The 15,796-nt window shown below is 36.2% G+C and overlaps 1 protein-coding gene across 1 annotated transcript in view; it reads right to left on the bottom strand.

Moving 5' to 3' along the window:
• The window catches only part of CDK6 (cyclin dependent kinase 6), a 258,667-nt gene that overhangs the window by 18,886 nt on the left and 223,985 nt on the right, over positions 1 to 15,796 (bottom strand). Inside the window, exon 5 of the mRNA XM_051961217.1 lies at positions 639 to 689. Coding sequence (XP_051817177.1) covers positions 639 to 689 — 51 coding nt within the window. The remainder of the gene's footprint in view (positions 1 to 638; positions 690 to 15,796) is intronic.

The raw sequence follows: 15,796 nt of genomic DNA, 5'->3' as shown, positions 1-15,796 counted from the left end.
TCTAAGTTCCCTTATTTATGATTCTGTTTCCATCTAAATCCTTTCATTTTATAGTTGGGAAACGTGAAACAGAAAAATTAAGAGGCTTGTTCAAGGTCAGTTAGCTAGTTGATATCAGAACTAGGATGAGAAAGCAGGCCTCCAGAGACTTAGTTCAGTGCTCTGGAGAAAACACAAGATTATAAATGATACCCATCAGAGAGGTCCCTAGGCTGGGAATATGTGTATGACATTTTTAGTATGAAGAGCTCAGAAGGATGAGGTCAGGTTGACAGAGAAAATATTCAAAAAACTAACAAATGAATTAAAGCTGTCCACTGATGGTGGCTGAAGAGTTAAGAGTAGTATACACATCGATTCGATTTGTAACAATCAAAGTTAGGGCAGTTGGCTCATGGGCAAGACACCTCCCATAGGAAAAACAGGCAGAGGTCAAGGTCTGATGGGCTTTGACAGAGAATACTGGCTTCATTCTCCTTCTCTGCAATGGACCTATAACTTGGCTTTTATGCTTCACCATTACTAAGACCATCAGCATCAGCATTTTTAAAAAGAGGCAAGAAATACATGTATTTTCATGGACAACAGATGAAAACCATAGTGATTTTCATTGATATAATACTTGGGTTATTACTTACTCCAAGATTTTTCCTAGTTGATCGACGTCTGAACTTCCACGAAAAAGAGGCCTAAAAGAACAAAGAAATATTTAAGCATGGGATTTTCTCATATTATATTTCATTTCTATTGTTATCATCTTCTTTGAACAGAAGAAAAAATATTCTTCACAAAAGGGAAAACTGAAGGAGTAAAAAGGTATTCCAAAAGTATTTTTAAAAGCAATTTTGCTGAGTACTTTACCCCAATGAAAGCTTCTCCGCTTCATTTTCAAACCAAAGGAGAGCTGATTGTAATGGCACACCTATAATCTTTGTGACTGGGGAGACTAAAGCTAATGGACCACTTGAGCTCAGGAGTTCTGAGCTTTGATGAGCTAAGCTGAACCAGTGTGTGTGCTTAATGTTCACAACCAAGGGGCCCCTTAGGAAACAATTCATTTTAATAATCTTTTTATATTTAATAATCCATTATATGAGAATCCTATATATAATCAATAGAACAACTATTTTTAAGCATTAATTTCCCTCATCACCAAACTTGGGACTATTTTAAAATGGCTCACTGTCAAGTGTCCATCATGTTGAAACAATTGCTAAACTTTGCTGTTTTCTCTATTCCCCAGAACTTGAGAAACCACTCTTTTCCACTGCTCCTCTCAGTAACAAGTTGTCTTTATACCTATTGCTCTGCCTACTCCAATTTGGAATTTTACAGTGACTCCTCATTTAAAATATAAAAATCTCATTTGGGCCTCTAGCATCCTACATATGTCTTTACTTTGCTCTGCTCATTATGTCCTCATCAGCTCTCTCTGGTTTATTCAAACTAATTTTCCTGTGTTTCTCCACGTCCTCTGGTTTTTGGCTCATTGCCATGCTACCCCTCCCACTGTTCTCCCATGGTTTTAAAAGCCTCGCCTTAGCTAATCCGCTATCCTATTATTCAATGTGTAGTTCTGAGCCCATGCTCTTCAGGAAGCCCTCTCAGACTAGGAAAGGGAGACATTTAGCCAAGACAAGATCCCCAGCCTTCTAATTGGTTCCAAGTTCTAGGGTCTTCTCTCTATACTTAAATGGAAAGGATCCCGGTGAACTGCATATTAAGTTAGAAAATCACAAATTAATATTATCTATTGTGCTTTATATTTTTATTATGTGCCAAACATGGTGTCGATTGTATTTTAGTCTTGTTCTGCCCCACTTGTGGAGTTTTTGCAGGTAGACAAGCTTTGAGGTTGCCATCTCTCTACACAACATCTCTTGCAGACTTCTACCAAAACCACGTCAGACTCTCATCTCTTTTTGATTACTTGTGGTGCCTACTAATCTGTCCTTTATATTACTGCCCAAATAACTTTTTCAATTTTTTATTTTTATGACCAATCTACTGATCTACTAAATCACTACTCTACTAAAAACACAAAGGGATTCCTTAATGCTTACTATATCAACTTCTGATCATGGTTTAAAACTCTTCACAATCTGAGCCTAATCTATTTTTCCTTTCTTACCTTTTCATGGATTTAGCATTTTAGTCAAACTCTAATAAAATTTTTGTTCTGCTCTGGCCCAAATGCTCTGCAGTTCTTGGATAAACTCCTCTATAATTTTCTTTGAAAAGTCTCTTCTTTAAAAGCCCAACGCAGTCAGACTTCCTCAATAAAATTCCCCCTTCTTCCTCCCCCCTCCCCCCCAGGTAAAAGTGAGCATTCCTTCCTCAAATTTCTCATAATTCCTTCACTCATACTTCTCCTTTATACTTAGCTCACTCAACCTTTTAGTGTAGTTCTTTGTATAGTATAGTACCTCTCTCTCTTTCTATCCTCAGTCTACCATAGTGCTTTGCACATAAATATTTAATAAATGTTTGGGGAGCTGGATCAAAATACCAGTAGTCCAATCTTCCAGTCCTATCCTAGATTACCAAGCATAGTATTAGTTTCACACTGGTTTACCCATAATGTCTATTTTACGTTTATAAATTAATGGTAGAAGATGAATGTCTATTAATCCACTAATCTTTGCCTTAATACTTTCACTATTTTTTCATATCAGATCTGGTTTTAGACAAGAATGTAGTACACATTAGGTGCAGAGTTTTATAGATTGGTCCTGAATAGCCCAAGAAAATTAGGATCCGTGGGATTTTATATTGAAGCAGCCAAAGCAACAGTAATTTTCTTTTTAAACAAATGCACCAATTCAGAATCAGTAGCCCCCGACCACCTTGGAAATATATCTCTCAGGAATGGACCAGATAGAGATAAAGAAGTATTCTTATAGTATTAGAAGCTGGTCATTCTAGTTAACCCTGTTGCTTTTCTCTGGAGTAAAGAGGTCCAGTCTAATTACAGTTCGCCATTCAACCAAACTAATATAACTCCAGCCTCTAGGTCTATAAAAACTTTGTATAGTCCTCTTCTTGAACAGAAAAGCTTAAAAAAAAAAAAAAGGTATAAAATAGATCAATAGCATTTTCTGTTTAACTTCCTCCCGAGAGGAATTAAGAGATTCTTTTACAGGTTTATAACCCATAATCTATACAGCTCCTTCACTGCTCTACCAGTCACAAAGAAGCTTCAGAGAATTTTGTTTCTTAGAATCCCATTCCATGCCAATAGCCCAAATGATTAAGATCAGAGGTATGACTATTAAATGAGATGTGGCCTATCATCTTCCATGTTGTACTTCTATCCAGATCAGTTAAACGCTGGTGATAGACAATTTCATTTAGCACCTCCAATGTTCAAAGCCTGATTAAATCAAATTACATAACTATTGTCAACCCTAGGTATTTGGGATCAGTTCAAGTTTCGTATAATCAATAATAATTAATCAAGAAATACTCATTATGTATAACGCATTGCACTCAGGATAAAAGAGAAGAGACTACATTGGGAATTCTGGATCGTAAACATCACTTGTATTAGCTATTTTCTTTAAAGAAAAAAAAATTGGGTGGGAGCAAACTATGATTTCATTGGCTCAGGAACTTTTGTAACGGAAAGTCCCTCCATCCAAGTAGGTCTACAACTGCTTTGATGGCACAGTTGCTGTGGGCAGCTAGGTGGTGCAACTTGCTCATGGTAGTAAAAATGTATATGTCAGAGGAGGGATTTACACTTAGGTCTTCCTAGCTTTCTGCTGAGTATATCAACAGTATCTAGACTGGGAGCTAGAAAAATTCTTAGGAATTAGTCTGTTTTTTTTTTAAACACTTTAAAATATGTCTTACTGAAATTTATTTTTCAAAAGAAAGGAAATGTTTTACTTGCTTGTTACTAGTTCTTTTCCAATTCCTGCTCTTTTTATCCTAATCAATACCCTGCAAGTGTATATCATGTGGTTTCAATATATTCAGGTACTGGGTGATTCGGGGGCCAGTCAATGCTTTGTCATAGTGACAACTGGGACTTGCTTTTCCCTTACTTATAGAAATTTACCACAACTTCAGGCTGATGCTGAATCACAAAATTGAGAGCTGCAAAGGTCTACAATATTATAGACTTAGAGTTGAAAGCAACTTGAGAAGCCTTTTCTGATTACAATCTATATGTTTGCAAAAAGAAGGGATTATATTAGACTTCAAAGCCCCTGCTTGTTCTAACTTGGAAGTGATGACATGTTGACTGCTATTCTGCTCACTGGAGAAGATTTTATGTATGTGATTGTGAAGAACCAAGAAGCTGGGTAAGAAGCAGATCTATCTTGGCTTGATTGATATGGAACCCCCTCAACTCTGACAGGTCATGTACTTAGTCTTCCATGGGATGGATATTTCAGTGAAAACAAAAAGGGACAACAAGATAATAGGGAGTGGGCTGGCAATGTGAACTTAAAATAAAGTCGGCTTTAGAAGTTATACTTCAGGGGGCAGCTAGATGGATAGAGCACCATAATTGGAGTCAGGAGGGCCTGAGTTCAAACCTAACCAATGACATAATACTAGCTATGTGACTCTGGGAAAATCATTGAACCTCAAACTGCCAAGAAAGAAAGAAAGACAGAAAGACAGAAAGACAGAAAGAAAGAAAGATAGAAAGACAGACAGACAGAAAGAAAGAAAGAAAGAAGAAAGAAAGAAAAAAGAAAGAAAGAAAGAAAGAAAAAAGAAAGAAAGAAAGAAAGAAAGAAAGAAAGAAAGAAAGAAATCATATTTCAAAAGTCCATTCTAGAGTCTGGAATCATTAATCAATTTGTAGTGGTTGATCAGAATTAGGTTGTCTGCAGTAGTTTTGTGAATAAGTTGTATCCATCCACAACAGGAGTGTCAGAATAACAAATGTAGAAAGAATAACAAATAGCATTCCTTGATGAAATCTTGATCACATTATATAGAAATTATTTGAAGATAGCCCCCACAATAGAAACATACCTGTTTTATTTGTAATTATTGGCAATTTACTGAAACCTGATCCTGATAATAGCTGATATTAAGATAAAAAAAATTATATGGTGCATGAAAGCTTACCATGGGCTTTGTGTACATTATCTCATCTGAGCCTGACAACAGCTATAATTAATGCAGGTATTATTATGATTTCCATTTTACTGATGAAAAAATTCAGTCTCTGAGAGGTGAAATGGGCAAATACCCGGTAAGAGTGAGAGGCAGAATCTGAACCTTGGTCTTCCTATATCTAAATCTAGCACCTGACTACCTGGATCCATTTTTGAGTCTAGGATGAGCAAGGCAATGTCATGAGAGAAAGCTGCCATATTCTTTGGCTCACAGTGGAGTTTACATATCAAAATTCTGAGGTTATATTACACATATATGTGTTTGTGGATATTTACATATTTGTATATACATGTTAATATCCATCATATGAGCCAAGTAATGAATATGTGTCACAGGTGAGAGCAGAACCCAATTTTTCTGACTTTCCATTTGGCTCTCTATCCATTATGTACATTCTTCTGACACTACATGAATATATAGTTAAAATTACAAAAAAAAAAAAGTCTTTCACAAGGTTGGCTTGCCTCACCCTCTTAACACAATACATAACTGAGCTAGGAGGAGTTAAAGGAAGAAGGTAGGAAGAAGGGGAAAAAACCCAAAAATACAGACAAATCAGAACATGTCCATAGGATGGTGACCAACAGAGTGAAGGGTTTCAAGATGATGACATACAAGGAACTGGGGATGATTAGCCTGGAACAGAGAAAACGTGTCAGGGAATGTGTTACTTGTCTCCATGTATTTAAAGGCATGTATGCCCTGTGGAAAAGGATTGGCCAGGTTTGGCTTGGCCTAAGAAGGAAGAACTAAGAATGATGAAAGCAAGATATAGAGAAGGAAAGTTTTGGGCTTCACGTTGAGAAAGATTTTTAAGTAGAAGAACAAATTCCAAATAGAAAGGGCTGCTTTGAGAGGTAGTAGATTAGCTCCTTTTCCACAGGCCTTCCAAGAAACATCTTGATGACCAGAGGGTTGGAGACATTGACAACAGATTCTTGGTCAGGTTCAAATTGGAATGGATACCCTTGGAAGTCTCTTTCCTTTCTGATTATCTTTGCATGTAAGAGAAAAGCCCTTGGTGGTTCTCAACTTTTTCTCCCATTAGGATTAGGAAAATTTGGTGAGTGATTATTAAGCTTTCTGCATTCCAAAAGTTGGCTCATGAATCTCCAAAGGAGAAGACTCCAGTTAAGTATAAGTTTATCAAGTATAAGTTTTTTTTTTTCTCTTCTAGATAAACTTAGTTTCCAGAACTCTGCCAGGGTCATTGTAGGCACTTGGATAAATGCTTGCTGAATGAATAAATAAATGCTTCTAGAGAATGCAGGGAGTCCTTTTAAGACTATGAACAAGGTACCCATGGGAGGACAATCATTGGATTTCTTAGTATCACCATATTGAAAGGAAACACTTAAGAGAAATCATCTCAGCCTCTAGGCTCAGATACACTGGATGACAGATTTGATGATTCTAAAATGAGATAGAACAGCAAAAATGATATTATTCAAAAAGCAGCTATCCTGTTGGCCAAGTTTTTATGTCTTTTTCTTTTATGCTTTAAAAACAGAAGACAAAATTTGAAGAATCAATTATATCAGGAACATGATGAAATAAGTTATTCAGTATATATTATTTGATCAGTATTTAAAAATAATTCTTCTGTAATATAGAATATAATCACAGGTTATTAAGTAGTATTCCATAATATATTGCCTGAAATGACAATTTTAAACATGTATATGCTTTAATTGCTTACTATCTTAAGGAGAGATGAGATGAAAAGGGGAGAAAATTTGTTACTTAAAAAAAAAAGAATGTTAAAGATTGTCTTGGTGCAGGTAAGTGGTATAGTGGATAGAATATTGACCCTTATTTCAAATCGGATCCCAACTACTTCTTAGCTATGTGACCTTGGAAAGTCATTAACTTAATCCTAATTACTTCCTCCCCCTCAAATTGTCTTTACATGTAATTGAGGGGGGGTAATAAGATATTTTAAAATATATATAAGCTTTCTTGGGTATGGTTAATTGATAATTTAATTGAGCAAAGTCTTTTATTCATCATAAATTATTTCCCAAGAGAATCCTTTATCTGTAATTGGACCCCATTTCCAATTTTAAACCCAAGTTTATTCTCATTTTACATTATTTTTTTTCCTTCAAAATCACTGTCAACTCAATCAGTTCTTATTATTTTTCTATCCTACTTCCAAACTCTTCTCTCCTAGTTTTTCCCTCCTTTTCTTAATTCCCATTTTAATAGGAATCTTTCCTTAGTTTTTTAAGTAACATTCCTAAAACACAGATATGACCATATGCTCAATAAACTCCAGTGGTCTCCTATTATCTCTAAGATCAAATACAGACTTCTGGTTGGCAGTGAAAAGTCTCCCATGATCTGGTTCCAGCCTACCTCTTTCCTGACATTATTAGTTCTCTTTCCACACTCAATGGCCATTTTTGTCCTTGCATAGGCCATCCTCCACACCTAGAATGTCCTTCTTTCTAATTTCCACCTCTTAAAATCACTAATTTCCTTCAAAACTCAGCCCCAACTACATCTCCCACATACAAAGCTTTCCCTCCCCCAGCTGCTATAAGCTGCCCTGCTTGAAATAAACTTGCATTATTCTGAGTATATGTATTTACTTGAATGTCTCTATAAATTCTGTCTGTCTACTTGAGACTAAGGACTTCATTTTTATCCATATCCTCAGCATCTAGCACTGTACCTAGCACACAGTAGGCACTTAATAAATATTTGCTGATTAGTTGGCTGATAGCCTATAGGAACTATCTTTCTTTCTGTATCACTTTCTTAATGGGAACTGGCCAGACCAGCTTTTAGGAATCAATCTGTTTGTCCAAGTAAACACTACTTAAACACACACACACACACACACACACACACACCACTCTTCCCCTAAAAAGTCAGCATTTCTACTAGTCTTTTTTTCCTAGTGACAAACAAGCTTAAGCAATTTCTGAATGGTTCCTTTAAATCAGCTCTTCTGAAATTTTATAATAGTCTATAATGATAAAGGTTTTGTGACAGAAAATCTTTTAAATTATTTAATGTGATTATTTCCTCCATAAGTCAAAAGGAGAACACAAGAATGCAATGGCCAACCTACCTTCATTTCAAGCCCTGGCACCATCCGTTGCACACTCATATCACCTCAGGCCATTTCATGCCAAAACAAGTGTGATCCTTGAGGTGTTTTTTGGGAGGGGGAGAGCTAGTTTGATTTGGTATGAGATGAAGCAATACTTTAAAAGGTTTTTTTTTTTTTTTTTTTTTTGTATGCATCACCTTCAGAGTGCTATTCTAGGGCATTCTAATAATTCAACATGGCAGAACATCCTTTACTGAACAGAAAAGGTCACTTTGTGTGGTCCAGAATAACCTTACTCTTGAATGTGGCTGATTATTCAAATAATCACATGGAAAAGAACAGCTATTCCTCCATCCATCTATCCATATGATGCACTACTGTACAGTAATCTCCTGAGTTATATTTTGAAATTATCATTACAAGAGAATTGGATATGTTCCATATTTTACTTGTGTAGGGGGTATCTTCCATATGCTCAGAGTTGCTATTCCTTGTTCCAAGTTCCAAAGGCCCGTTTCCTGCCCTGCGTATCGCTCACCACCAATGGGCTTGTTCTTTGGATAAGAAGTTCCTTTATTGGTTGAGTGGCTGGGAGAGCTGATGACTCAGTGGATGTACAAAGGAAAATTGTGTATTCACCCCATCAACATCTTTTCCTTAGTACTTTGAATCATGTTAGGATCATCCTGAGGTATTTTCAAAGAGCCAAGTGGGGGAGAGGTGATTAGCCCCCTCTCTTACTCTTTCCTCTAGCAGACTGTTAGCATATGGTGTCTCAAGCACTTGTCTGTGTGAACAAGGCTGAACTTGGGTTTGGGTGACCTCTTCTTAGTTTTTTTCTGCTCTTAGGTGAACAAGTACCTATTTCAAGATGCATATGTCCAGAATTGGAGGAGATCTTGTAAACTAAGTCCTGGATGTCTTGGGTGTCTTTGAATCAAAGTTGAACGGTATTGGGGAGGAGTCCCCAACAATTATTCCCATGCACTTGGACACTGACAAAAGGGTTGTCTTAAATTTGGCTGCTTTCCCAGCAGACATGGACTAGTTTGGACAGTGCAGCACTAAGGTGAAATATAAAATGCCTAATTAAACAGCACTCCAAACTGCCCAACATTTTACTGAGTTTTAAACATCAGCTTTTCAGCAGACTGTAATAGCAGTTATAAAATTGAATTATTAATCTTGTTTTAAAGTTTGTTTTCTGTCAAATATGTGACTGGTCCTTCTGTGTGGAACAAGATATTATCCGATCCCTTCTGTGATTTATAGTGTACACTCAGTGCCCTGTGCGCTTCATCTTTTCAGAAAATACTGAGTCATGAAACATAAACTAATTTAGAAGAAATAAAATTGCCTGATAGACCTTTAAAGAAGTCAAAGAATATGATAAAAGAGAACCTAACCCTTTCATTAGAGACAATCTGGTTCAAATTGCATGCCTCTGTTTTCTTGGTGACAAAGGATCGGAGAATCAGTTTTTGAATTAGAAGGGATCTTGGAGATTATAGACTCCAACCCTCTCATCTGATAGATGAAGGAACCTAGGGCAAGTGGGCTTAAGGAGTGCCTGGGGTTCACACAACTAGTAGTAAGTGTCCTGGATGAGATTTGAACTTTTCTTGACTCTGTGGGTAAATACCACTACTACCCTGTTGGTCCAGGAGCAGTTTCTTCAAAATTAAATGTGTATACACATACACACAGGGCAGGTACTGTTTCATCTGAACCTTTGTGTCTCCAATGCCTGGATAAATAGATTTTAGCTTAATTTCCTTTCAGTAGTCATTTCTAAGCCCAAAGTACCTGCTCTTTTTGAGCAACTTCCCAAGACGAATGTCATCAATTCTAACATTATCTTGGTAAATGAGATAAAACTCCATATGGACCTGAAGAGATGACTGGCTTCTTTTATAAACACAGCTTCAATGTAGTTTATCCTTTACTAGTTATTAAAAATCTTTGACGACTTCATGTGCTAGTTGATTTACATGGCCCTTGGTTCTATGATTCATTCATCAGAACAAACAGCTAACGAACATAAGAATAGCATTCATAACATCAGTGAAGAATGGAAAAGAACTTTTAGAGATGGGACATGTTTACCAGTAAACGAGAAGCTTTTGTGCTTTTTTGTCTGCTAGAGAAAGGAAATGATTCATACATAGTGGAAGAAAAAAGATACCTCCCTTTTGATTTGCCAGTCCCAGCCTTTTGTTATATAAGGTGCAGTCTTAGGACAGGTGGTAGGACGCATCTGTCTGTAACTTGCATTTGCCTTATGGAAATGCTTTAGCTACTCTTTCTCATTTAGAAAGACAATTCTTTATAGAAAATAAAAAAGACTCTTCCTTCTTAATAAAAACACCTGTGAAAAAATATCACACAGGGGAATTTTATGACTTCATGGCTCATTCTTTGGCACGACCTAACTCTTGGCTTTCTCTGGTGAAGCTAAGACAGAATTCTCAGTGTTGGGAGGCCCTAATCCATCCAACCCATGTCTGAACAAGAATCCTTCTCCAATACTGCTGGCAAATGGTCATCTACCCTTCTGCTGAAGACCCTGGGCAGGGAACAGCCCATTTCGGTTGTGGAATGGCTTTAATTGTTGGAAGATCTTTCTTTATCTCCAACCTAAACTTCCCTTCTTCTAACTTCTTAACTGTTTGCTACTGCTTTTTCCCAAGCAGGACAAATTAATCCCTGAGAAATCCAATTTTAGCTTCCAACTTTAAGACTATTCTCATGCTTATCCAGTTTAACTATAACTCTCTCATCATCATGCTCATCCCTTCCTGATTCGTTCCAGATTTTATATTAAAATCAATTTGAATCATCACTTTTTCTTGCAAGGATACAAACATGTGAGGTTGAAGATGTTATTTATGGCATCATGGAGAAAATATAGGGCTTGGAGTCAGGAGGCTCTGGACACGAGTACCAACTTTATCACTTAGCAGTTTTACAATTCTGGACAAGTCACTACCCCTCATGGTGGTTGTGATAATCAAATGATCTAGCAGGGGTCCTCAAACTTTTTAAAAAGGGGGCCAGTTCACTGTCCCTTAAACTGTTGGAGGGCTGGACTATAGTAAAAACAAAAACTTTATTTTGTGGGCCTTTAAATAAAGAAACTTCATAGCCCTGGGTGAGGAGGATAAACATCCTCAGCTGCCGCATCTGGCCCACGGACTGTAGTTTGAGGACTCCTGAGATGAGTATAAAATGCGATGTGAATGCTAGCTAGGATTACTTTACTTATACTGAATGATAAGGCTTTGTTTTGTATTTTTCAAAGAGATACAATACAGAGTCCTTACTCTCACAATGAAAAGAGGTCTAAATTAATATATGCAGAGAGATTCATGGATTTTTAGAAGAAGGAGGTCCCAAACAGTTTGTTAAGTTTAACTCTCCTTTTTTATAGAATCAGACAGAGTAATGTGAATTGCCCAAGGTCACATAAGTCACAGAGTCAAGACAAAAATTCAGGTCTCTCAGTTACTCATCCAGCACTCTGGCTTCTTTGACATGAAAAGTTAAACAAGAACACAATTTACTCTTCTCTCTTTATAGTCAGTGTTCCAATAGAACAGTAGGTCTACCTTCTAATCTACACTTAACGGCCATATTCCACCCTTTGTGACTTTCTACTGTCTGCTCTCAGTGCCTAGAATTCACTCCCTTCTTATCCTGCCTCTCTGAATCCTTCAAGGCTCAGTTCAAATACTTTCTTCTTAAAGTCTTGCCTGGAATCTCCTCATGCTAGGGCATCCCCCCTCCCCAAACTACCTTGAATTCATTTTTGTATATATTTTCTTTATGTTCAAGTACATGTTTGTCTTTTTCTTCATTCATAAGCTTTTTGAAAGGAAGGGATTATTTTCCATTTGTCTTGGATGGACATGTAGAACCTCAAATATATACATATTTGTTGAGTGGTTGAATATAAGACAGTAGAATAGATACTACTATGTGATAATGTTGTATGATAGCAGACTAATTATAAACCCTTTCTCAAAGGAGAGAGAACTGGAATGGAGCAAATGGGACTAGAATTGGGTCTGGCAGTTATTATTTTGTGGCTGATTTGGACAGAAAGAAACTAGTAAGGCAGATTCTTGATGATGGGGAAAGGTACAAAGGAAAGTGCAGAGCAGTCAGATTAGAAGAGAGAAGGGTGGGTGATAGAAAAGTAGGTTGTGGCCAGAAAAAAAATCTAGGAATTTAATCTGAAGATGATGAGTTGTGAGCAGAGGAATGTGAGAGCAAAGTGTTATCTTAGGAAGATTAATCTGACTGTCTGCAAAGACAAATCAGATGAGAAGAACAATTAGCTGACAAAAGAACAAACTGAGTCAGGAGCTAATAAAAAAAGGCATGAGCTACTAAAAAGGAAAAGCCAGCATAGAAATATAAGGAAATGAGGGGCAGTGTGATTTGGGAGACAGAAGGCTGCCCTGGAGGAAGAAACCTTTGGGTTCAAGCCTGATTACTGATATAGCCTTTCTTTCTATCCAAATCAGCCACAAAGTAAATCTAGTCCCATTTGCTCCATTCTAGTTTGTGGTGATTTCTTTCTCCTTTAAGAAAGGGTCTATAAAGCTGAGGCACCCAGGAAAATCACTGACCCTTCAAGGGACTTGGGAGCCTCTTTACATTTTGAAGTTACGGATGAACTGCTAATATTTGATAATAAGAGAATAATAATTAATAATAATAATAATAAGGAGAGAAGAGGAAGAAAGAAGAATCTAAGAAAGAATCCAGGTGTTGAATCTGAGTGATATTTGGTTTTTAGCCAAAGACTGGGGATTGTTTAAGAATGAACAATAGAGCTGCCTTTTAAAATTAGGTTAAAGTCAGACACATGAAAAATGGAAGATTTTTTTATGAGTTATCTGTATTCTGTTATATGTTACTGTTATTTTTAATAGCTTTTTATTTTCAAAATACATGCAAAGACAGTTTTCAACATTCACACTTGCAAAACCTTGTGTTTCAAATTTTTTTCTCCCTTTCCCTCCTCCCCTAGATAGCAAGCAATCTGATATTTGTTAAACAGTACAATTCTTCTAAACATATTCCACATTTATCATGCTGCACAAGAAAAATCAGATCAAAAAGGAAAAAAAATGAGAGAGAAAAAAAAGCAAGGAAACAACAGCAACAAAAAGGTGAAAATGCTGTGTTGTGATCCATTTTCAGTCCCCACAGTGCTCTCTAGATACAGATGGCTCTATCACAAGTCTATTAGAATTGGTCTGAATCACCTCACTATTGAAAAGAGCCAAGCACATCACAGTTGATCATCACATCATCTTGTCGCTGTATACAGTGTTCTTTTGGTTCTACTTACTTCACTTACATCAGTTCATATAAATCTCTCCAGGCCTCTGAAATCCTGCTGATCGTTTCATATAGAACAATAATATTCCATTACATTCATATACCATAACTTATTCAGCCGTTCTCCAACTGATGAGCATCTATTCAGTTTCTAGTTCCTTGCCGCTATAAAAAGGGCTGCTACAAACACTTTTGTACAAGTGGGTTCTGTTTTTATGATCTCTTTGAGATACCAGTAGTGACACTGTTGGATCAAAGGATATACACAGTTTGATAGCCTTTTGTTCTTCCATATGAATTTTGTTATTATTTTTTCTAGCTCTATAAAGTAATTTTTTGGCAGTTTGATTGATATCATTCTACAGAATAAGTAGATTAATTTAGGGAGAATTCTCATTTTTATTATATTAGCTCGGTTAATCCATGAGCACTTGACATGCTTCCAATTGTTTAGATTTAACTTTATTTGTGTGGAAAATGTTTTATAATTGTGTTCATATAGTTCCTGGCTTTGTCTTGGCAGGTAGTCTGTCATATATTATTAAAGGGCAATGAGCCACAAAACAGCTGAAGAACTTATTGTCATATCCTAAGTCTCTAAAAATGTACCCATAGAATCAGGAGTTTTAAAAATATCTTTATAAATATAGCACCCATCCTCAAATACTCACTGACTTTCTGAATCTCCAGTTTTCCTTAAGAGTCAGCTCAAATGCTACCCTCTCTATAAAGAGCCTTCCTGATCCCCTATATGCAACTCTTAGTATACCCTAAACTACTTTTTCTCTTTCAATGGAATACAAACTTTCTGAAGGACAAACAATTTCATTTTTGCCTTTTTATCTCCAGGTTTTAGAGTACAGTCTCTAGCACATAATAAACACCTAAGGTCTGCTAACTGACTAGGTGAGATTTTGAAGTGGACACTGACCATAATCAATGAGTTCAAAGACCTATTTTAAAAATATTTGATTATTTTTATTACATTAAATTAAAAATTAAATTAAAATAAAAATTTTTTACACAAAAACCAATGCAACCAAGATTAGGAGGAAAGCAGAAAGCTAAGAAACAATTTTTACAGTCAATGTTACTGATAAAGGCCTCATTTCTCAAATATATAGAGAACTGAATCAAATTATATGATTCATTCTCCCATTGATAAATAGTCAAAAGATATGAAGAGACAATTTTCAGATGAAGAAATTAAAGCCATTTCAAGTCATAAGAAAAATACTCTAAATCACTACTGATAAGGGAAATGCAAATTAAGATAACTCTGAGGTATCCATCACACCTTTCAGATCGGCTAAAATGACAGGAAAAGATAATAAGAAATGTTGGAGGGGGTATGGGAAAACAGGGACACTAATGCATTGTTGATGAAGTTGTGAAATGGCCCATCCAGCCATTCTGGAGAGCAATCTGGAGGACTACAAAACTGTGTAAACCTATTGATCCAGCACTGCCACTATGGCATCTGAATCCCAAAGAGAATTATAAAAGAGGAAAAAGGACCCACGTATACAAAAATGTTTGTGGCAGTTCTTTTTGTGGTGGCAGGGAACTGAAAAATGAATAGATACCCATCAGTTGGGGAATGGCTGAATAAGTTATGGTATTTGAATGTAATGGAATATTATTGCTCTATAAGAAATGATGAACAGGCTGATTAAAAGCCTGGAAAGACATAGATGAACTGATACTGAGTGAAGTGATCAGAACTAAGAGAACATTGTACACAGTAAGAGCAATTCTGATGATCAACTATGATAGACTTAATTCTTCTCAACAATACAGGAATAGAAGACAATTCCAACAGACTTTGGATGGAAAATGCCATCTGCATCCAGAGGAAGAACTACAGAGAATGAATATGGATTGAAGCATACTATTTTCGTCTTTTTTGTTGATTTTTTTTCATCGTTTTTTTCACTTTGCTCTGATTTTTCTTTCCCATCATAACTCATATGGAAGTGTTAAAAATGATTATACATGTATAATCTATATCAGATTTATTGCTGTCTTTGAAAGAGAGGAGATAAGGGAGATAGGGAGAAAAAAAACCTTGAAACTCATAATCTTACAAAAACTAATGTTGAAAATAATCTTTACATGTAATTGGAAAAATACTATACTATTAAAACAAATTTTTTAAAAGTTAAAAAAAATCTTTTTTCTTCAAAATTTGTCTTCCCTCTTCTACCTCCTAGCCTTAAATAGAAAATAAGTCCCCTGTTT

Source organism: Antechinus flavipes, chromosome 5 (genome assembly GCF_016432865.1).
Source record: "Antechinus flavipes isolate AdamAnt ecotype Samford, QLD, Australia chromosome 5, AdamAnt_v2, whole genome shotgun sequence".
Lineage (NCBI taxonomy): Eukaryota > Metazoa > Chordata > Mammalia > Dasyuromorphia > Dasyuridae > Antechinus > Antechinus flavipes.
This window is presented reverse-complemented; position numbering and strand designations above follow the sequence as displayed.